The following is a 22,029-nucleotide window of genomic DNA, read 5'->3' on the forward strand; positions in this document are numbered from 1 at the left end:
AACTGGAACTAAGAAGTGAGGGTCCGTCGATCGCGACAGATCGGACGGGTGACGGCCACGGGCGACGGGACAACAAGGCCAGGTTCTAGCTAGCCCAGCCACCGAATAAATCAACCACCTGCTTAAAACCACTTCTCCCCCGATTTATCCTGTCATCATTATCTCCTCCTGTCTTCTAAGAAGGTATTCTTGACATTTAATTCTACGAAAGAATATGTCCCGCTCGCAAATCGCATACTTCAAGCAAAACAAACCCTAACCGATCTACATTCCCAACCATAACCTTATCGATCGATCACCCGCGGAACGTCAACGGCGACCCCAGACTCAAGACTCAAGTCAAGTCTCAGCCATCAACATTCTCCAACAATGCCTCCAACTCCTCGTCCACGACCACTCCACCCCCTCGACCTCCTCTCCTGTCGTTCCTCAACCCTCAACTCCAACCTCACCACCAAATCGCAACCCTCCACCCTCCCCCTCCCCCTCTCCCCCCGCGACACAGAATACCACAAAATAACCGGCTCAGGAAACACAATCTCCATCCCCTCAACCTACGGCGGCAGCACAACCTCCCCAAACGCAGGCGTGATCGTCGGCGCCGTCCTCGGCGCCGTAGCCGGTTTCCTCCTACTCCTCTACCTCCTCTATCTAGGCCTTACATCCGGCCGACGATTCAGCGCTTCTACGATCGCAGGGACAAGCACGACACCAAGCGAAATTGTGGATGTCAGATACCGCAATCGGCCTCCCCGTGGTCCGTGGGGTCGCGGGTCAAGAGTTGGAAGGGGTGGGAATGGGAGTGAGGGGCAGATTATTGTTGAGGAGAGTCTTACGTCTCGCTCTAGATCTGATGGGGGCGGTGTGGTGGAAGTTCTTGAGGAGGAGAGCGGGGTTGATATGCCGCCGAGTTCGAGGAGTAGTTCGCGGACTAGGAGTGATCAGTATCGGAGGCGGGGGGTTAGTCATGGAAGGAGTAGGAGTGGGGTGAGGGGTGTTAATCCGATGGCTTATGGGGGTGGGAGTGAGTTTAGTGGAAGGTCTTAGGTGTCAAGGCCTTCGACGGAAGAGAAGGGGGAGAAAGAGGACATGAGGGGAAAGGGGAGGGTTGGATTGGAATGGGTGAAGGGCTGAAGGGGAAGGTCCTGCTCTGCTTTGAGAGGGAAAGAGCACGCGCTTACGTTCTATGATTTGATATGCCTGTTTTTGATCGGATTTTATGCGATTTGCATTCACATTTGCATGATTGATGTTCCTAGATTGACGCGATATGATACCATTTATGATATGATAGTTAATGATATGATAATGATGGGTTGACCGGGACTGCGACTTTGCGTATGGGTTAAGCATGAAGAGAACGAATGCAATGATATCAAAATTAGGTAGAACTCAATAGCAGAATGACTTGACGTGTCGACTTGACTGAACTGAACGGAACTGAAACCCAGATGAAACCAATCAACCCAGTACGTATGTAGAATCCCAAGTCCTGCGCCGAGCCAAACAAAGAAAATCAAAGAGAAGGGCGTAATGACCACGAACACCAAGTGAGCGGAGCGAGCGCGGACTCAACCATCAATCATCCAGGCCCGGCATGTTGCGGAGCGCCGTCTTATGCGGTGCCAAGACAGACAGACGGACCGTTCCATCTGTTCCCGTCTACCGCATCTTCATACCATATTGTTTGGTATGCCATGCCTCCAATCCCAAGCCATAGATATGCATTCTTTTCTTTCGATCCAATCCGCCCAGATTTAAGGCGAACGAGGCGAACGAGGCGAACCTAGAAAAGAATATCCAAACAACAACAACACGCCAAACCCGCCAGTAACCCAGCACAGATGCCACCACCACCTCCACTCCCCCCGCGCTGCTCCTCAGCATAATACCCCTGCTGCGGCGGGTACCCTTGCTGGGGGTAGTACATCGGCTGCTGACCACCCGGGTATCCCTGCGGCGGGTAGCCCTGTTGAGGCGGGTATCCGTAGCCGCCTTGCGGAGGGGGAGACTGTGCGTAGTAGTCGTGGCCGGCGCCTGGAGGAGGGGACTGCGCGTAGGGGTCGTGCACTGGGGCTGGGTAGGACGGGGGTGGGCCGTCCTGATGTATAGTTAGTTCGACGAACTGTGAGATGGAGAGAAGGGAGAGGGAACGTACAGGCTTGTTGTAGGACATTTTGTCGGATGTGTAGAGAAGAAGTTTTGATTAGGAAGAGGTTGATGGAGGACGTTGGGAAACGTTGGGAGGCGCAAGGGAGCAGCGGTTGACTTAGGTATGCGGAGATACGGGACCGGGTCGGTGGTTTAACCGTAAGCGCGGATGTGTTCTAAACAACAGAATAAACGAAAGAGAGATTTATCTGCACAGAAGACAGAGCCCGAAAGATTTTCGAAAGAGGGGAAATGGAGGAGATGTCAAGAAGAAAAGAAGAAGAGAGAAGGAGCCGGCGGTTACGGTAGAAAAGTGCAGGACTAAGAAAGACTAAGAAAGTTGGGGATCCGGCACTTGGCGCCACGGTTCATGCTAGGCAGCGCTATATTATTCACTCTGTGTCGTCTACGAAAGAAGGTCCCTGCTGAAGGAAAAAATAGTATATTCATAAATCTGCTGGGTATATGATTGGAGCACGATTGACTACAAACATGGTCTTGCCGAGTTATACAGACGGCGAGTGGCTGTTGGGCAGTTCAATTTGCACAGCCACTGCAGCCGCGCCACCCTGCGTTGACGCTAGTTTAGTCACATGGGGCTACGGATACCGGCTCGGCAACAAATACGAACTGCACTGTGATAGGAATGTCTGCAACGCTTCTTGCTTTCCAAGAGTTCAATACGTACAACGCTCAAATCCTGATTGCTCACGCTTTCGAGAAGAGGGGTGGCTAATTATAAAGGAGGAATATATAACAAGAATCAATGCTGAGCACCATCGTGACAAAAATGCTGTAAGAATGGGGAGATCGGTCAATGTTGAATGTTGCGTGAGAATAGGCGGTAAGGAAATGGTAGAAATGCGAGGCTTTTGGTTCCACAGGTATCAGAGGTATCCGCTGAAACTGAACTGACAGGTGTCAAGTGCAACGCTTATGCAAGTGCAAGTGCAAGTTCTCTCCGCAGTTGATGTTGGCGGTGTTCGTTTAAGCCTTCTCTTCGAGAGAAGCCTTCTGGAGGTCTTCGGTCACCTCGGCGGTCTCCTTCTCGGCCTTGCCATTGGTTTCGGTGGCCGCGCTGTCTTCCGCTTCGAGGCGGGTAATTTCTTCCTTGGCTTTGTTGATGTTCTACAAGAGTTAGTATGAATTGTAACAAAAAGTGTAGGCGATCTCACCTCTTCCGTCTTGGCGGCCTGGTTCTTCTTCCACTCGGTGATCTTGGCCGCAAGCTTCTCAACCACGGCGGGAACGTCGGACTGGTTCATGGGCGGGTCGGTCTTGACCTTGGCAAAGTCCTCAATGATACCAACGTTCATGTTGAACTTGGTCTCAGGAGCAGCAGGAGCAGGGCTGCCGTTGGCGCTGCCCTTCTTACCCTTCTTGCCCTTCTTGCCACCAGTACCGACAAAGTAGTCGTCCTCTTCCTTCTTCAGAACCTTCATGCCCTTGATGCCAGAGTCCTCAACGGTACGGCCAACCTCCGCACGGAAGCCGGGGCCATCTTCCTTCTTGTCGCTAAGGCCGAGAGCAGCAAAGTCGTAGGAGGGCTGGAAGTGACGGATAAGACCTTGCGCAACGAGGATCTCGTCGGTGTAAGCCAGGCGGGAAGCCTCTTCCAGCTTCTTGTCGGCAATCTTTCTCTTCTTCTCACGCTCAAAGGCCTCGCGCTGAGCCTTTTGCTTCTCGCGGCGGACCTTCCAGGCCTCGTCCTCGTACTCCTTGTAGGCCTTGCGAGCCTTGTAGTAGTTGTCTTTGACCTCGCGAATGGCAGCCCACTTCGTCTGCTGCTCGCCGTGGAGCTTGGTGCGCTCATCGCGCAGAGCGTTCAGGTTCTTGAAAGCGCCATCCTGCTCAGCCTTGATCGCGTCAAGTTCCTTCTGAATCTCAGTGTACTTCTCGCTCAGAGCCTTCTGCTCGGGGTTGTCGAGGGTCTTCTTGAGCGTAGCGATCTGGGTCTTGAGGTCGTCAATCACCTTCTGGGAGTCGTCGAGGCTGGCAAAGTTCTTGCGCTGCTTGCGCATGCTGGAGATGTCGGCAAGCATCTTCTTCTCGTCAACCAGGCGGAGGGTACCAGAGTCGACCTGCTTCTCGAGGCGGGCAATTTCACGGTCAAGTTCGTCGACATTCTTAAAGGACATGCGGCCGCGGGAGTTGTTCTGCTCGGCGATACGGGCCTTGAGGGTCGAGTCAATGGCGTTGATCTTCTCCTGGGTGCTGGTTCTCGTGGCCTTGAATCCCTGCTGCTTCTGGCGGATTTGAGAGAGTTCGGCGCGGAGTTCCTGCTGCTTCTTCGCGGTTGGCGAGTCCTGGTTGTTGGGCTTGGCAGTTTCGATCTTGGCCTTGACTTGGTTCTGAATTTCAATCAGCAGCTGAAGTGTAAAGAGTGACTGGAGTAATTGTCACGTGTGACAGTCAATTGCACCATAATGGAGTAAAAGAAGTACATACCAACTTCTCCTGAACAGCGGCGTGCTCCTTCTCAGCCTGAGCGAGACTGGCCTTGAAAGTCTCCTCATCAGGCCTCGTGGGCCTCACCTTGGGGGCCTCGGAGGCCACCTCGGACTTGACAGCAGCGGCCATGATTAAGCGGGGAAATGGGCAAAAAAACACTCAGGAATCGGACTCGAGGGAACGGACGAATTGAGCGAAGAAAAGTGCCCTGGAAAAATTCCCAAGAGCAGTGAAGAATAAAGCGAGAGAAAAGAAATATACTAAGAAAAGAGAGAACACAACGGGGAAGAGAGGAGAGAGAGAAGGGAAAGGGAGAGTGTCGGAACAATCTTTCTGGCCTTTCGTCTAGTCTGGGTTGCTTTTCCCTTCTGGCGCATTCTCTTCCCTCCGTCTCTCATTGGCGGCGCTTACCGTAGACGCTCTTAGCGCCCCGTCCGGATTTTTCGACCTTCACTCTTTCACGCCCGTACAGCTTCATCTTCAGCCTCTTTGCTCTTACTTTCTCCACGCTGCTCCCTCCATCTACCCTAAGGTTCTTCTCGCCTTCACTCCGCGACCATGGACGAGGAATACAATTACTCCGTCGACGAGGCCGACCGCGAGACCATCCGTGTCTGGCGCACATGGCGAACAGTCTTTGAGATGCTGCAAGACCGCGTACGACCTCTCCAGCCTCGTCGCACTATCATCATCTAACAAATCGGATATACAGGGCTACGAAGTAACAGACGAAGAAGTCCACATCGAGCTCGAGGACTTCAAAAACAAATACGTCGACGACAAAGGCTACCCTGCGTATGCACTTCCCTCCGAACACACACACCGTTGAAGTTATACAAAGAAAGAAACCCAACCCTCTAACAAAAGTGCATTTGCAGCCGCGAAAAACTCAAGGTCCAAGCCCGCCCCACCGAAGCCATGAAAGCGAAATACACACCCCTGCCTACACCCTCGAACCCCTCCCCCGAAGCCGACTGTGGCACCATCTACATCGAGTTCTGCCCTGACGACAGCGGCATCGGCGCGAAGCAAGTCCGTACATTCAACCACACTGTCGACGAAGGAAATTTCCACACGGGCGTCTTCATCACCAAGACCCCCATCTCGCCGTCCGCCGTCCGCATGCTTGCTGGTATCCCTGGGCGCATCTGCGAGCACTTCCAGGAGCAGGATCTGCTGGTGAACATCACGCGGCACGAGCTTGTGCCGAAGCATGTGTTGCTTTCCCCTGAGGAGAAGAGCAAGCTGTTGCAGAGGTATCGGTTGAAGGAGAGTCAGTTGCCACGCATTCAGGTTTCGGATCCGGTTGCGAGGTATCTTGGTTTGAGGAGAGGGCAGGTTGTGAAGATCATCCGGAAGAGTGAGACGGCTGGACGGTATGCCAGTTATCGGTGGGTTATCTGATCGGGCTCATCCGCGATATTTTCCAATTTATGAACTCGGGGATTCCGGGGGTTCCGGGGGTTCTACACATTTCGCTTCTTGCGGACCTGCGACAAACGACTCCACGAAGCCGGTCAACCAAAACGCGAAGATTGAGCCAGATCAGTGGAGAGCATCAACAATCCCGACGAAGCACGAGATGGTACAAGGCAAGAGAAAAGAGAAAAAAAGGCATTGGGCAGCATGGCGTAACGGCAAGGCAATTTTTTGGACGGTGTTATATCCCTTATTATGATTTCAGTCCTGCTCGATCGATCAGATCACCCTCAAATCCTAAAACTTGTACGAATTACTTATAGTCTCTCTTATAGATCGCATGTACAAATTCTCAAAGTTAACATCTATGCTCGGCAGAAAAGCCTCTAGCTGACCTCTCTAGACTCTCCTTTATATTCTAACATCTCATAAACTGACAGACTGCAGCTTGCAATGCTATTACTTGCTCCCTCCCAACTTCTCCCTAACCAAAGCACTCTTCCCCGCCGCAAGTCGTCCAACAGACTCAACCGTCGCACTCCCCAAAATATCAAAGACTGCTACATCAGCTTTAAGATCCTTCGCAAACCAGCTGCGCAGCTCAACAGCAACAAGTGAGTCAACACCATACTGGTGCAGCGGCTTGTTAGCGTCAAGCTCGGCCATGGATATAGAGAGGGCCTTGGAGAGACGAGCCATGAGTGCTTGAATCACGGTGTCGCTGGCTTCTTCCAGAGTTGAGGACTGCGCGAGTAAGGCGGCGACGGGGGCGCTTCCGCTCTCTGTTCCTGTGGATGTTGATGCCGAGGTCGATTGGGTTAAGAGGTGTCTGAATAATGACTTCTCGAGCCAATATACTTCGCCCGAGGCGACTTTTTCGGGATTGGGGGTTATACGAAGGGTTATTTGGCTTGGAGGTCGAGATTCGGTGTTTGAGCTGGGGCTGGGGGTCGAGCAGTATAAATCAAGCAGGGAATGGACTTCCACCTCTGTAATGGGTGTAAGAGCGGTATCTCCAGACAGAAGCCGCTCCTGGAGTCGCTTATCATCGACGACAGCACCGGTGAAACCGATTAAACCAAGATCAATCGAGGTAGCTTTCTCGCCGAGCGCGACTCGGTGCGCGGCAAGGGCATCCTGGAATGTGTTTCCCGCAGCATAGTTGGCTTGTCCCTTGGACCCAAAAACACCCGTAATCGAAGAGAGCATGATGAAGAAGTGCATCCCCGAGGGAAGCTGTCGGTGCAAGTTCCAGGATCCTTGGACCTTAGGCGCTAGTGCTTCGGACCAGGAGGCGTGGGACATGGACTCAAAGAGGGCATCTCGCAGGACCATTGCTGCTTGGATGCATCCTTTGACCGGGGGCATGCCCAGGACCTTGCTAGCTTCGAGGGCTTCTCTTAATGAGCCCGGGTCTGCAATGTCGCACGATGGAGTCAGGACGCGGATATTTCGACCTTCAAGCTCCTTGACCAGGTCCTGAGCTTTAGGGTTTTGGCTTCCAGAGCGAGAAAGCAGCAGTAGATTTCGAGCTCCGCGGTCTGCAAGCCATATGGCAACGTTCCGCCCAAGCCCTCCCAAGCCGCCAGATATAACGTATGTGGCTTCCGAATCCAAGACGGTGCTAGGCCGCGTGTTAAGCACAGTCTGGACTTCATCCTCCTCGCGCATCTCAATAACAACTTTCCCAATATGCTTCCCGCTCTGCATAGATCTGAACGCCTTTTCCATCTCACCAATGCCATAGAGGTGCAACTCCTGCGCAGGTCGGAGTTTGCCTTTTCCTACCATCTCGAACACAGAGGACAAGGCTGCAGCGCACATTTCAGGCCGGTCATGCATCATAGATGCCAAATTGATCGCGCTGAATGAAACATTATGCAGGAACTGACGCATGTGAAGGGTGTCATTTGCAAGGATATCCTTGATTCCGATCTCTAAGAACCGTCCATACGGAGCAATGCATTCCCATGAAGCCCTGAGGCTTTCGCCAGCTAATGAATTGAAGACTGCATCAACGCCGCGACCGTTTGTTCGTGATTTAATCGCGTCAGCGAATAATGTTGACCGGCTAGAGAAGATATGTGACTCGGGGATGTTGTACACTTCCCTCAGGAAGCGCCTCTTCTCATCTGATCCCACGGTGGCATAGACCGTCACGCCGAGGTTCTGCGCTAACTGGATGGCTGCTTGACCTGTGCCTCCCGCGGCGGAGTGGATAAGGATCGACTCTCCCGCGCGCATGCGCGCAACATCATAGAGGGCAATATAAGCTGTAGCAAAGTTGACAGGGATAGCTGCAGCGCTTGAAAAGGAGACGCTTGGACTGATCTTGACAACGCCAGCGAACTCCTTCAGCCGGATGTATGTCGCAAAGCACCCACCAGCAAGGGCAGCCACCCGGTCGCCGACGGCAAACCGCTCACAGGCGGCGCCAGTGCGTGCAACGACACCCGAACACTCGAACCCGGTATGGGGCGAGTTGAGTTGACCCACGGCAATGAGGACGTCACGGAAGTTGACGCCAGCGGCTTTGACCTCGATCTCGATTTCATCGTCTCCAAGAGGATCACTGGCAACTGAGTCTTCGATGAACTTGAAGCCCGGTATTAGGCCAGATGAGACGGCGTCCAGCTTGAGCGGTACACTGGCGGACTTGAATTTCTGCATCTTTTGCTGCTTAGGTGATATCTGAGTTGCGAGCCGGTCGTTCACTTGCGTAGATGATACCAGTCGAGGGATATTCAGCAGGCGGTTGTGTTCAAAGAACTCAGTCTCCTGGCCCTCGCCACACTCGGAACCTCGTGATATGAGATGCTCAGCAACCTTCGTTATCTGGTTTTTCTGGTGCTCGGGGTTTGTCTTATCTTCTAGTGATAGCAGGTAGCAGCTCTTTCGGTCGTCCTCTGCCGCAAGCACACGCAGGAGGCCTTCGGAGAGCCTCATGTGAGGATGGGGAAAGGATGTTCCAGCGCTGGCGTTAACCCAGAGCGCATCGGTCGTGGAGCAAAGGAGGCGTTGCAACTTTTCGAAGAACTCTGGCTCTATATCAACTAGCACGGGCTTGAAAACTTCGAGGATGAAAATGCGCAATGAGTTGCTGTCGGAGAAGACCTCGATATTTTGGTCAATTGATATACAGTTGGCGGAAGATCTTACTCTGTCGTGGTATAGAGTAGCCAAAGACTGGGCGAAGATCTCCTGTCCCGGCTCGGAGGCATCATAGATGATCTCGATACCGCCTGCAGGCTGCAGTGCTGAAGTCGCGACATATTCGACGGCAGAAGAAACAAGCACACTGTTCTCGTGGCAGCGGTCGTCTTCGTAGTCAGAGAGCGCCACATCAAGCCCTGAGAACCCAGTCTCCTGAAGCAGCTCATGCCATTTCTCCCTGTCGACGCAGGGACCGAATTTGCGGTATGGTTCAGAACCTGTATGCATTGTTAACGAAGGACCAATTATCACAGAAAACAGGGTGCAGCTGCATACTCAGCCACCATCCTTCCAACAGTCCGAAGACGAACGCTGTGCGAATAACACTTGTCGAGGTAATTTCGTTCAGAATCAGTCTACCACCACTATAAGAAGTCAGCATTCAATCATTCCACTCCAACCTTGTCCGGTGTACTCACGGCTTCAATAACTTGCGCGCATTTGTCAGGGTAGTCCTCAAATCAGGTGTGGCATGGAGCACCTGCATTTACAATCAGTACTTGTTTGTAGTAAACACCCACAAGACCCCATATCAGCACGACATACCAAAGAAGCAACAACAACATCATAGCTCCCAATCTCAAACCCCTGCCCCTCCGGGTCCAGTCCAATATCCAAAGTCCGGAACCGCATGCGATCGCCCTCCGCTCGGAACTCATCCTGGGCGTCGCCGAAAAAGGACCGCGAGATGTCCGTATAGTCCCATTGGGCGTATCTTCTGTCATTGGAATCCGGGTTTTTATCATCCCGACCTAAACTGCGCAGCATGATGTTTGTCATTGAGCCTGTTCCAGCGCCCACTTCAACTATGCGGAGCTGGGGGTTGTGGTGGGAGAGTAGGTCGAGGTATGTGCTAAAGCGCTTGAGGCCGGTCGAGTCGCGGAGCTGCTCAAGGTAATAATTCCTCATCTGGTCACCCTGAAACAGGAAGCCCAGCGGATCCAGCTCGCCCGTAAGAAAGAGCTCGAGATCTCGCGCCACAGAAGCGATCAAGTATCCTCGACTGTTCTCATTGATTACTCGCTCTTCGACCTGTTTGATATACTCTTCATCATCGAGTCGACTCCTCCACGGCTCGAAAGCATAGGGCACTTGGCCATCGTCAAAACGCCGCTTTTGCTCAAACATCCAGTCAATGTACTTTGTTAAATGAGGCTGGGTTGCCTTCAGCTTGCTGGGTAAGTTGCGCAGAGTCTGTAGTATTCGTGCCGTGAGAAGGAAATCCACCTCTGTGAAGAAAGTGTCTAGCCCTCTTTGGTCTGCGACACTACTGATACAAAGATTCGTAATTTCGTCATTGTTCAAAAGGCTCAAGTCAGGCTTCCACTCAATACTGTGGCATCGCTGCTCGTTTGATGTTGTGGTTTGATTAATATCCTCTTCTGCGGAACTGACAACGTTCATTCGGAGCCCGGTCACTCTGACGACGGCTTGCTTTAGCTGTTCATCAAAGGCAACAATAGAGGCCGAGATGCCTTGCTGGGGGTCTTCTGAGCGAATGGCATGAGCTCTGAGCACATCGGACGAAAGCTGCGCCAAATGATCATGCGAGACCCAGAACTTGTCGACTTGCGTAGGCACCATGGTAGGAATGGCTTGGGCTCCCCATTTAGTCGATGGCCATAACCCCGTCTGGATAATGGCGTCCAGTGTAGTTGGGTGGATTGTCTCTTTGCCAGTGGAGAAATTCCGAACGTTGCTCGTTACGGAGTTCTCGTCGTCGCGGTGCCATGCCAGTGAGGTAACGAGCTGAAATGCTTCGCCGTAGCATAGTCCACATTTTTCAGTAAATGGATAGATAGCTTCATCTTCCATAGGTGTGACGGCTGCTTGTTGAACAGTATGATAGCGTTTGACTTCCCCGCCGAGCAGCTCCCGAGAAACCTCGGCATCTCTCTTATCTTGCTCTTTGCCCTCCTCTAGTGCGTACACGACCTGGATAGTTCCCGTGCAGTTCTCAGTCCAAATCTGGTTTTCAAAAGTGCAAAGCCTAAATGCGAATGTGCCAGTGCTCTTGGCATCTGCGCTCTGCAGGGGACGCATGTAGAAGCCCGTTTCAATACCGTCTGTATTGGAAGGAACACGTATGGCAGCTTTGAAGATCGCGTCCTTGACAACAAAGCCATCGATCTTCTTGCCGGGCTCGGCTATTTGCTTTGAAGCTTCAATGGCCATGACTATCATTCCCATACCTGGATATAGTACTGTCTCGTTGACCTGTGGGAATGAATCAGTCCGCAATTCGATCCATTATATCACAATGATAGAACAAACCTTATGGTCTTCCACCCACGACATCTCATGAATACGAATAAAGTGCCTCCACCTTGCTTCGAGTGGGTTCAAGTTTGAGTCCGGAATACCGAGGAGATCATTGCGTCCGAACCGTCGTAGACGATGGCCTCTGCTCAGCTGGCTCTCGTGCCAATACGACTTCGAGTGGTCGAACGGATACTCAGGCAGATTTGGCAAGCTTTTGGCTCCCCAACTGTTGCTGATATTCACGCTTGATAAATCGACGGGATACCCAGCGCAATGAAGGTGGCCAGCTGCCATGAGTGCAGTCTCAACAGCGTGGGCATTGCGCACAAGCATCGAGAGGTATGTAGTCGTCTTTTCCTTTTTCATAGACTTGAGTATATCTTTGCAGGGTGCTTGCAAAACCGAGTGTGGTCCCACCTCCAGTAGGTGGTGGATCGGCATATGTCGACGATGGCTCCTGTCCAACTTTCTAGCCGGCTCTGCCTCTCCAGAGCTTGCGCAAAGAGCCGAAAGTGCATCGAGAAACAGTACTGGAGAAACCATGTTCCGCACCCAGTAATCCGCACTGAGTAAGTCACTAGGATCAACCCAGGTACCTGTGACAGAGGAGACCATTTCTGGACAAAATTTGCGGTCACAGCTGCTGGGCACCTCCAACACACCTATTACCGCGCGGTACTCCTCGGCAATCTCTTGCATTTGGTGTGAATGGTACGCAACGCCTACCTTTAGTTTGCGGGCGAAGATCTCGGCTTCATCGAGTTGAGCCTTGAGAATGTCTATCAATTGTTCGTCCCCAGAAATGGTAAGACTCTTTGGACTATTGACGCAGGCGATGCCAATCTGCGCGCCGGGATATTGACCATTGATCTCCTCGAGATGTAGACATGCGTCTTCTGGCGTGAGAGCAACGGCAAGCATTGTTCCTTTTCGTCGACTATTGACCGCAAGCCACCCGGATAACTTTCCACGAAGGAAGGCTATCTTCCAGGCTGACTGTCGGGAGATTGCTTGGGCAGAGTATCTATGAGAGCATTAGTTTTTGCTCAGTATCGTCAAAACAGCCCAAAGAACATACGCTGCCGCAATTTCACCAGACGAATGCCCAACTACTGCCTGGGGCACTAGGTTCCAGCTACGAAGCAGGTCCACCAGAGCCACCTGAACAGCAGTTGTCAGGGTCTGGCTATATTCTGGCTTATTGATATTGGACTCGGATTCGGTTTTCTGGAGCTCAACTTGGGGTGTGTCAGTTTTCAAATGACTTGCATAATAAGCGAAGGGCGCTTTACGTACACAAAGCACTCCAGGTGCAGCCTATCGATTTGAGGTAAATGCCTGCTGAGCATATACTTTCGTAGAACGTAGGGTAGGCTGAAAGGAGCTCGCGGCCCATGGCGTGCCACTGAGCTCCTTGCTGTGCATTGTTAGAGACTATTCTAATTCCACTAAACCTGGTAAACCCCTGAGCAACTTACCCCGGAAAATATCAAAGCCAGGATAGGAGACGTGATTGACCGAGCCGCAGAAGCGAAGTTATCTGGCAGTGCGGCCCATTTATCAGAGGATCGAGCTACAACAAATGACCTCCAAGAGAAATGAGTCCTTCGCAATCCAAGCGTGTACGACAAGTCGTGCAAATACTGCGCTTTGTCATCTGGTATTAAAGTCGAGTCTGACAGAAAAGACTTCCAGGAGTCCTGAATTCGAGTGATTCCTTTTTCATCAGCAGATGACCACACGAGAAGCTTGGGGGAGTCCAAGCTCTGCTCTCCCACTGAAGTTCCATTCGATGCTCCGTTAGCCACTCTATTTGTTGCACCTTTCATTACTCCGTTAGTTGCTCCATTTGTTTCTCCATTCGTGTTCGAAATTGTGTGATCCAGACACAGAGATTTCTCTGGACCTCCAGCACTGTTATGGTTCCCCTGCAGACCACGAAGACGCAGAAAATTATATGCATCATCGAGTACAATATGCGAGTTTGAACCTCCAAAGCCAAAGGAGCTGACTGATGCTCGTCGGAGACCATTTGTTGGCCATGGGGTGGGCTCGCTCGGGATCTACACTTAGGGTTAGCGACAGCCCACTCACTGACATTCAGACCCGCCATGAGCTAATGGGAAAGCAAACCTTGATATGAAGAAACTCGTCATCAATTCGAGGATTGAGACTTTGGAAGTTTGTGCTCTGCGGAGGAATAATGCCCTTCTCCAGGGCCAGGACTGCCTTGATCAATCCGGCTACTCCGGCCGCTCCTTCCAGGTGGCCGATTGTTGATTTCACTGACCCTCTATTATAGGAGTCAGCCTCAAGCGCAAAAGGATAACAAATGGGATACACAAACATATATAGGGGATCCTCGTTTGACCGAAAAGGCCGGAAAATTGACCCAATAGCTTTACTCTCAATGGGATCGCCCACCGCCGTTCCGGTCCCGTGGGCCTCGAAATAGCGCGTGTCCGCCATATCAAGGCCACCCTTACGATAGGCATCTCGAATCAGCGTTTCTTGCATCTCCATACTCGGCAGCGTAATGCCCGGCGTCCTCCCATCCTGATTCGACGCAGACGACCGAATGACAGCGCGAATTGTGTCACCGTCTCGAATTGCGTCGTTCACGGGCTTAATGACCAACGCGCCAACACCTTCACCTCGGGCATACCCGTTGCTTCGCTTGTCAAAGCTGTAGCACCGGCCGTCGGGGGACATCAGTCCTAGGTTATCTAGGATTAGCCCAGTCTCCAATGTTAAGATAGCGTTGCTCCCAATGGCTATTCCCATAGTTGAATCACCGCTCCAAATGGATTGACAGGTTAAATCGACTGCCATCAAACTGCTAGAGCAGGCTGTGTCGACGGTAGCACTGGGTCCATTGAGGTTGAAGAACCAGCTGACACGGTTGGACTGCATGTTCATTGAGGTTCCTGTGGCTGAGAACTTGGACATGGCCTGCAAGTCCTTGTTCTGGATGGTTTCGTAGTCGTGCCCAAATGAGCCTGTGAAAACGCAGGTTTTCGAGCGGGATAGTTTTTCCATGGTTATACCCGCATTTTCAAGTGCTCGGTAGGAGGTTTCGAGCACCAACCGCTGTTGAGGGTCCATTGCTTCAGCCTCAGTCGTTGTAATGGAGAAGAACGGCGCATCGAATAAGCTAAGGTCCTCCTTCATGAAATGCGCGTGTTTCACAGACAGACTATCCAAGCGATTGGAATCAGGATGGTAGTGGGCATCGATGTTCAGTCTGTCTGAAGGAAACTCTGTCGCGGCACACCTTCCCTGCACGATCATGTCCCAGAAGGACTCCGAAGTCACAGCATCCTGGGGGAACTTCAGCGAAAGCCCTACTATTGCCAATGGTGGCAGAACATCGTTTTGTTGTGCCGGCATCGTTAATTAGTTTGTAGACTCTTGCCTTTGTTTCCGTTGTCTATGGTCAATTGAACGTAAGAAGTGAACTTGAGGTCAGTGTAAGCCTCGCATTAAGTGCAATGTAGAGAGAGGGAGCGCACCAAATCGAACGTGTCAACCCGTGGCTGAAGAAAGTCGTCACCCTTGGTACATGCATTATGCATGAGGTGAGACTGAGCTGGCATAGCCATGCAAGGTCTGGCCCGAGGGCGCTGGAGTCGCGGCCATTCAGCAGAGGTCCCTCAGCCGCAAACGCTCACGCACACGTCTTGGGTATGACAAGTGGATATGATTGATAATGAAATCGGCTGCCAGTCGCAAAGCCATTGCGCCTATCTCATCGATTTGGTGTTGGGTTCCATCTGGGCGGGGCTAGAAGATAAAATTGGTCCTGTGCGCTGAGAATTCCTCTTTTGATCACGGAGTACTCTACAACGGGGGTCTATCAAGATTGAGCTAAATCAGGGTCTTCTCTACCCACTGGACCACCAGTGCTCGATCTTTTCGAATTCTCCATTTCACAGTCTGGGCTGTTGGGAAACCATGCGATTTCTTTGGTACGTCCTGTGACCTTACCTTGCGATGCCTGCGGTCAGAATTGACAAGCACAGTCTTCACGGTATTGGGTCCAATTCCCGAATTCTGCAACAGCAGACAGCCGCACTTCGATATGAGCTTGGTACTCAACACACCTACGACTTTGTTGAAGGCACTGTCCCATGGGAGCCGGATCCAGGTTTGTCTACCAACCTTGATCAAACCTGCTAGTTGGAATCCTGACAGACCATCGCCGCAGAACTCAAAGCAAACATGCTCGGTGACGAAAATACCTTTTCGTACTGTGATCCTGCAAGCGCACAATCATGCCTCGCGGTGATATCACTTTTCGAAGAATACATTGCCACCGAAGGCCCGTACGACGGCGTCATCGGTTTCAGTCTGGGCGCCAACGTAGCTCTCTCGTGGATGTTGCAGCGTCAGCGAGATGGCAAGCACCTGCCCTTCCGAGTAGGCATCTTCTTCGCCAATGCCTTCCCGCTATATGACATAGAGGCACTCCAGCAGGGCCGAGTGGAGTATGCGCGTGAAATTCCTGAAATGCTCCATCTGCCGACCGCACATATTTGGGGGGCAAGGGATGCAGGATCGGAGTATGCATTAGTCTCTAGCAGAGCTTGTAAGGACGCCGGACGATCGGTGTATGTGCATGGCAAGGGCCATGAGATTTCCACGGCATCTGACGACTTGATCAACATGGTCAAGGTAGTTAATCGGGCTATTGGCCAGGCATGCTAGGGTTAGGCAGCACAAGGGTAAAGGTGGAGGAAGAACATGTAGCACAAATGCACAGATCGGTGAATAAATACTCTGCTTGTCGACATGCGATCTGCAATCGTTGTTCAAACCACGTAAATTTCCTCCTCCACCAAGAAGAGCATTGGCTGGATACCTCGCCCTCTGGCTGGAGATACTCCACAGATGGTAATAATAGATTACAGGTATTCGGGGCTTCTGTCAGCAAAGTCGAACTGAATAAGTGTCAGTAATCATAGCCAAGGCCAGCCAGAACAATAGAATTGTTCAAAGCGCGCCATCCAACTCTATTTGACTGGCTGAAGGATAGTGGGGGTACGTGCATGAGCTCGTCTGCAGGAATGTTACGCCTTGCAGATTCAGCTCTCGTTACTCAGCCCGCCAGCCGCAACTGTCACCTTCCAAGAGTGTCAGCTATTGCTAGCCAACATTGACTGATTCAAGCAAGATGTTGCGAACAGATCATAGACCTTGCAGATATAAGCCCACGAATCACAAGCCCTACCTTCGTGGCTGGGCGGCTACAAACCACAGCCTGTTCCTCAGCTGAAGGGTGGCCCTGGCCGTCAATCTGCGAGAAAGAGACCCGTCAACAATTCTCGTCCTGCTTCCGATCCGATTTTGCAGGAGCATTGCAAGAATAAATGATGGACTCTCAAAGCGAGAAGGAAACTTCGGCTGCGACAACATCAGGCGTGCCTTCACAGGGAACCTCAGGCTTCCTTCATGGTGTTCGGCTGTGGATCGTTGGCTTTGGGTATGTCCAAGTAGTTCCCTTACAAAAAGGCAAATCGGCTAATACAGAGTGGTTGTAAAATAGCTTGTGTTTGAGCCTCTTCTTACCGTCTGTAGAGGTCAGTATCGTGAGCACTTCTCTGGTCTCCATCACCGACGAGCTTCATGGCTTCGATCAAAGTACTTGGGTTATCACCTCTTATCTGCTTACCTATACTGGTTTCCTCGTGATTTGGTCCAAGTGCGGTGATATCTTTGGAGTTAAACCATCGCTTCTATGTTCTCTGGCTTTCTTCATTGCGTTTAGTGGGGGTTGCGGGGGGGCTCAGAGCCTGAACCAGCTGTATGTTTGTCCAAACCTACCAAGGTGACTAACCTAATCGCGACCGCTGTAGGATCATATGCCGTGCTTTCCAAGGCGTGGGTGCGGCGAGAGTATACACTTTGACGCTCTTCTCGTTACTGCGTCTGGTACCTCACAACAAGTATGATATGATCGCTTCTGTCGCAGCTGGTGTCATGGCCATAGGGCTCGTCTTGGGACCATTGATTGGGGGAGCAATCAATGTCTCGGGGGATTGGCGCTGGATCTTCCTGCTTAAGTACGTACTTCCTTCGCTGGGCCAACCCGAGCCTTGCGTTCAGCACTTGATACTGACATGAGCTTTGATTCAGTCTCCCTGCCGGCGCAGTCGCCTGGCTGATGCTTCTCATGGCAATGCCCCCTCACTATCCCTATCACTCACCCGTGCGAACAGAGGCTGAAGGCCCTAGTCGCAACACGTTGAACGCTCTGATTGCGAACCAAAAGGCATTCTTCCGTCGCGTTGACTTTTTGGGCGCCTTTTTAGTCCTGGCCGCCTCAATGTTTATCATTGCGGCCCTGCAAGAGGGCAACCTGGATTATGGCTGGTCTTCTGCCCTCATCATCGCCTTTATTGTTGTATCCGGCGTTCTTTGGCTATCATTTCTTGGCTGGGAGTGGCTGCTCAGTCACCGACTAGGCTGGAAGGTTCAACCAATGCTCCCTTGGCGATTGACGCGGAATCGTGTTTTTTTGGGTGTCGCACTGTATCTCCCCCTCCGTTTACCCACACTATTTGCTTTGCAGAGTAACCCAAGCTAATCCTGAAATGAAGCGGTTTTCTCCTCACTGGTGCCCCTCTCACAATCTGTGTGATAGAGCTCCCACAACGCTACCAAACCGTCAATAACTCCTCACCCATTTCCGCGGGCGTTAACCTCCTCTCCTACGCCCTGGCCCAACCGGTGGGGTCCCTTCTCTGCTCATCGCTATCTGGGCGGTTGAAGATTCCCTTCATCTGGATTATCCTCACTGGTATTATCCTGCAAATTGTGGGCTTGTTTCTCCTCTCTACCATCCCAACAGACCTCTCCCTATGGACAGGCCAGTTTGGGTATACCGTTCTTGCAGGACTTGGTGTTGGTATGGCTGTAACGGCAGTATACATCATGGTTCCGCTGGTGGTCGATGAGGAAGACCAAGCAATTGCACTAGGCACGGGGCTGCAGCTTAGAATGCTCGGCGGGGCACTCGGAGTTGCGATTGCGACGGCGATCTTGAATAGTCGATTGAAGGGGGAGCTAGGTGCCTTTCTATCCCAACAGGAGCTGAATGCAGTTTTGGACTCGGGGCAGGCAATCGACTCTTTGCGGCCAAGCGTGCAGAACACGGTGAGGAAGGTGTTTGCCGAGGCATATAATCAACAGATGAAAGCTGCCGGTGGTTTCTCGGTTGCACAGCTCTTGGTTGTTGGGCTGATCTGGAAGAGGAAACAGGTGAGGTTTGTGAAGGATGCAGCGACGGTGGAGTAGGTGGTTGAGTAAACCCATTCAAAGAGCGTTGTTAGAAGTTGGTGGTTTACGCATGTTTTGGCGATGCTCTTTGATGTCAGGGGGATCATTGTGTTTAGACACCCGTCAAATGGATGCAAGGAAGAGGAGTTTGAGTAGTGGGTGGGATTGAGTGAGATGGCAGGAGCGATGGAAAAGTGATCTAGCCAGGTCAGTTGTCAGGTAATTGAAGTGCAACTGGCCTACCCTCCAGCTACGTCAGGTTTCTTTCTTACCTACGTAGTAAATGTATTTGCCCTTTCAGCAACAATTATCAGATGCCCTGGCCAGAAGATATTTAATGCAACCTGGATGCAATATACTTGTTCAGCAAGGCCGGGTGGGAACCATTCTGATTGATAGTATTAGATATAAATGAATAATTATTATGCTATCCAGTTCCAACATATCCAAAAACACCGACGCTAATATGCCATGATTGTTCGCAAAGGGGGAATAATGCCGAGAAACAATAAAGTATGAAACCTATTCCACCCATGAACCCAAAAATCGTACATTCGTAAGATCAATATCAGGGATTTTTTGACAACAAACCCCCAACGTCCTGGAGCTCGAATTCATCTGTGTTCTCGAATATCGTACCAGAGACGCCCGACTGGGTCCGGGATGAAGGAACAGGTGAATCAGGTGGATCGCTAAAATGTACGCTGGATCGTCGCCGACCTTGTTGAGAGCCGCGGCGTAAACCACCCGGGCGTGGATTGGGCAATGAGTGTAGAAGATGTTGTGAGGTTGGTGTGGTAAGGGGCGAGATGTCGCCAGACGGAGAGAGTAATCCGCCTACGTCGTGGAGGACGGGATTTCCTGGTACGCTTGTGGTCTGAATTGTGGGAGTAAGGTGGTTGCTACTGAGGTTGCTGCTGTAATTGTTGTGACTAGTGGATGGAGGAGTAGGTTGAGCAAGGAGACCGCCGACATCGAAGATGGGGACCTGGTCAGGAGAGTCGTGGGAGGGGCTGTGGCCGTGGGTGGTCTTTTGTGAGCGGAGGTAATCGTGCGGACTGACTTTGATGTCGAGGCTATTTCCAGAGGATTCATCGTCATCGAACTCGGTTGTCTGTCGGCTAAAGGACCAGTTCGGATCGAGACCTCCAGCAGCGATGGGGGCTGGACGCGGTTCTGCCGGAGCGTGGGAAACCAAGTCTGGATCGAGGCGAATGCCCATATCGCGGGCAAGGTCAGAGTCGCTACCCCAGTGGTGATGGGTGATGGTTGCACGACGAGTAGAGCTATGGTCGAGGCTCTCGTTCACAGACGCAGAACCCAATGTGTTCTTGTACTTGATCTTCTTCACTCCTTTATCCCTCACAAACGAGCTGATGACAACGACGTTCGAAACGGCCGTAGCAGCTAAAATCTCGAGGGATGCTAATAGTGATCGGTATTGCTGAGAGCCTTTATGCTGGATCACAGAAGGTACCCGATAGCTCGTAATAGCGACTAAGATTAGTGACAACGCAAATAGGACGACAAGAGCGATCTTCCGTCGTTTTGGCATGTTTGTCATCATGATTAGAGGAATTGGAAAGGCAACAAGGAGCAGATCTGTTATGATATCGCACGCTCCCATCGTAATGACATTGGCATACCCGGAGCGACAGCTCGGGCCTGGGTCGGGAACGACTTGCCAGTGGTGAGAAAACGGTTGGCACTCGGCAAGTGTCGCAATCACTACCGCGATCAGGGTCGATCCCAGAAAGTAGTATATGGCAATGAGGAAGATCCGAAGGGACCGCCGCCAGGTTATCCCGGCAATGCGATTGAGGAATTCGCACACGGTTAGCTTGGCCATCCAGATGAAGATCGCGTAAAATATACGGGCTGCGAGAACCAGTCGACTCCCGATTTCTCTGTGGTAGATATCCTCGTCTGTCAACCCATCCAGTTTTGTGTTGTTTGTCCCCCAAATAAGCACGACATGCACAAAAGCCATCCGCACTAACAGAGGGAATATGCTCGCCATCATTATTTTGTCCTCGCGGAAAAGGCGCTCAATGCGAACATATCGGCCGCATACCCGCGTGACGATAATTGCGAGAGAAACGCCCGTCGCCCACCAACTGACCAGAAGTGTAGGGTTGTCGTCGAGTCTCGTGCGAATATCCGGGGGGGTCGTGGAGTAAATTCCACGCGGTTGAATTAGCGATGGCATCGTGGCGGCGGCGGCTGGACCGCCCCAAGCAGGGGCCAGCGCGAAGAAAGCCCAAACTTGCAACCAAACTTTCAATATCTATAGCAGTGATCGGTGCGGACTTGCTATAAATTCTGCTGTAGTGCTGTCTGCCGTTCCATCGTAATTCATGACTCCGTTCCGGTGAGTGGGCACGTGCCCGCGACCACTGCGGGGATCAAGCTCTGGAGTCTGCAGAAAGCGAAGAGCGGAGAATAGTAGGGCGGCGATCCTGGAGTGCGGCTTCGAAGTTTATCGGATAGAGGCGTTGAGGATCGCGATCGAACAAAGATCGAGCAAAGCTTCGAAGTAGAGTGAGATACAAAGACAAAGGACTCAACAAAGAGCTCGGACGGAGGACTCGAGATACGGTGGTACAGAAAGGGGATCGTGGCTGGGTCGGTCTTGGTATTGTCGCTGGCAAAAAAACCAAATATGGTCGATTTCACCGCTGGTGTGACGTAAAAGAGTTAGCTTCACGGACCACGTTCTGTCGCCAGAAGCTGCCGAAATGGCCCCAAGCGCAAGGTCGTAAGGGACAAAATCGAGGGAAACATCAAAGGAAGAGGATGGGGAGCGCATCCTTCAGTTTTTATCGGAGAAATCATGACTCGATCGAGCTGCCAGTCACCCACTTATCCGCAAGTGATGGCTGTCATTAGCATCGTCACTCTGTCAGCGATAACAACTGGTCGTTAAGATTACGACGGAGGTCCATGGCACGGCCACCGAGCCGCGATAGCCTCTGATATCGAGCATCGAGCTAAGAGGGGAAAGGCATACCCCGGAAAGCGCCATTTTCCGCAGTGAATTGGCCCCTCGGCCGGTCAAGCGATGGCGGAGCGGACGAATAACAGACGGGCTATGAGGCGGAGCCCCGACTAAGGAATGGATCGATTCACCGTTGGGCCATCCAGAGAAGGGCGATAACCTAGGCCAATCAAGGAGCCAATGGTCGCTCATCCAGTGAGCTAGCGACTGATCATTTTCTCGGTTGTCACTCGTTGAATCGACAAGATCAGTGGTTT

The 22,029-nt window shown here is 51.8% G+C and overlaps 8 protein-coding genes across 8 annotated transcripts; 4 read left to right on the forward strand and 4 right to left on the reverse strand.

The window, feature by feature from the left end:
- Nucleotides 1–137: 137 nt before the first annotated feature.
- BDV14DRAFT_45135 (uncharacterized protein) lies at nucleotides 138–1,417 on the forward strand. Its single transcript, XM_073776797.1, has one exon. It carries the CDS (start codon nucleotides 370–372, stop codon nucleotides 1,045–1,047), a length of 678 nt encoding a protein of 225 aa, XP_073633501.1. The 5' UTR covers nucleotides 138–369; the 3' UTR covers nucleotides 1,048–1,417.
- Nucleotides 1,418–1,786: 369 nt separating this feature from the next.
- On the reverse strand, nucleotides 1,787–2,176 carry BDV14DRAFT_195225 (uncharacterized protein; the record flags this gene model as incomplete). The annotated part of the gene is made up of 2 exons (XM_073772128.1): nucleotides 1,787–2,101; nucleotides 2,159–2,176. The coding sequence occupies 2 exons, from the start codon at nucleotides 2,174–2,176 to the stop codon at nucleotides 1,787–1,789; spliced, it is 333 nt and encodes a 110-aa protein (XP_073633502.1).
- Nucleotides 2,177–3,138: 962 nt separating this feature from the next.
- Nucleotides 3,139–4,731, reverse strand: bfr1 (putative nuclear segregation protein (Bfr1); the record flags this gene model as incomplete). The annotated part of the gene is made up of 3 exons (XM_073772129.1): nucleotides 3,139–3,279; nucleotides 3,327–4,502; nucleotides 4,600–4,731. The coding sequence occupies 3 exons, from the start codon at nucleotides 4,729–4,731 to the stop codon at nucleotides 3,139–3,141; spliced, it is 1,449 nt and encodes a 482-aa protein (XP_073633503.1).
- Nucleotides 4,732–5,073: 342 nt separating this feature from the next.
- On the forward strand, nucleotides 5,074–6,406 carry BDV14DRAFT_163446 (DNA-directed RNA polymerase core subunit RPB5). Its single transcript, XM_073767043.1, has 3 exons — nucleotides 5,074–5,259; nucleotides 5,315–5,397; nucleotides 5,481–6,406. Exons 1-3 carry the CDS (start codon nucleotides 5,161–5,163, stop codon nucleotides 6,004–6,006), a joined length of 708 nt encoding a protein of 235 aa, XP_073633504.1. The 5' UTR covers nucleotides 5,074–5,160; the 3' UTR covers nucleotides 6,007–6,406.
- Nucleotides 6,407–6,480: 74 nt separating this feature from the next.
- BDV14DRAFT_195228 (type I polyketide synthase) lies at nucleotides 6,481–14,886 on the reverse strand (the record flags this gene model as incomplete). The annotated part of the gene is made up of 10 exons (XM_073772130.1): nucleotides 6,481–9,452; nucleotides 9,511–9,599; nucleotides 9,654–9,715; nucleotides 9,781–11,451; nucleotides 11,509–12,520; nucleotides 12,575–12,734; nucleotides 12,793–12,913; nucleotides 12,975–13,559; nucleotides 13,630–13,789; nucleotides 13,844–14,886. The coding sequence occupies 10 exons, from the start codon at nucleotides 14,884–14,886 to the stop codon at nucleotides 6,481–6,483; spliced, it is 7,875 nt and encodes a 2,624-aa protein (XP_073633505.1).
- Nucleotides 14,887–15,306: 420 nt separating this feature from the next.
- On the forward strand, nucleotides 15,307–16,265 carry BDV14DRAFT_163456 (serine hydrolase FSH). Its single transcript, XM_073767045.1, has 3 exons — nucleotides 15,307–15,464; nucleotides 15,519–15,643; nucleotides 15,704–16,265. The coding sequence occupies exons 1-3, from the start codon at nucleotides 15,451–15,453 to the stop codon at nucleotides 16,201–16,203; spliced, it is 639 nt and encodes a 212-aa protein (XP_073633506.1). The 5' UTR covers nucleotides 15,307–15,450; the 3' UTR covers nucleotides 16,204–16,265.
- A 603-nt stretch (nucleotides 16,266–16,868) lies between these two features.
- On the forward strand, nucleotides 16,869–18,792 carry BDV14DRAFT_195230 (major facilitator superfamily domain-containing protein; the record flags this gene model as incomplete). Its single annotated transcript, XM_073772131.1, has 5 exons — nucleotides 16,869–16,978; nucleotides 17,042–17,299; nucleotides 17,352–17,558; nucleotides 17,632–18,027; nucleotides 18,096–18,792. The coding sequence occupies 5 exons, from the start codon at nucleotides 16,869–16,871 to the stop codon at nucleotides 18,790–18,792; spliced, it is 1,668 nt and encodes a 555-aa protein (XP_073633507.1).
- A 550-nt stretch (nucleotides 18,793–19,342) lies between these two features.
- Nucleotides 19,343–20,983, reverse strand: BDV14DRAFT_195231 (putative integral membrane protein Pth11-like; the record flags this gene model as incomplete). The annotated part of the gene is made up of 1 exon (XM_073772132.1): nucleotides 19,343–20,983. The coding sequence occupies one exon, from the start codon at nucleotides 20,981–20,983 to the stop codon at nucleotides 19,343–19,345; it is 1,641 nt and encodes a 546-aa protein (XP_073633508.1).
- Between the last annotated feature and the right edge of the window lie 1,046 nt (nucleotides 20,984–22,029).

Source organism: Aspergillus stella-maris (assembly GCF_047715825.1).
Source record: "Aspergillus stella-maris strain CBS 113639 unplaced genomic scaffold BDV14scaffold_2, whole genome shotgun sequence".
NCBI classification, from domain to species: Eukaryota; Fungi; Ascomycota; class Eurotiomycetes; order Eurotiales; family Aspergillaceae; genus Aspergillus; species Aspergillus stella-maris.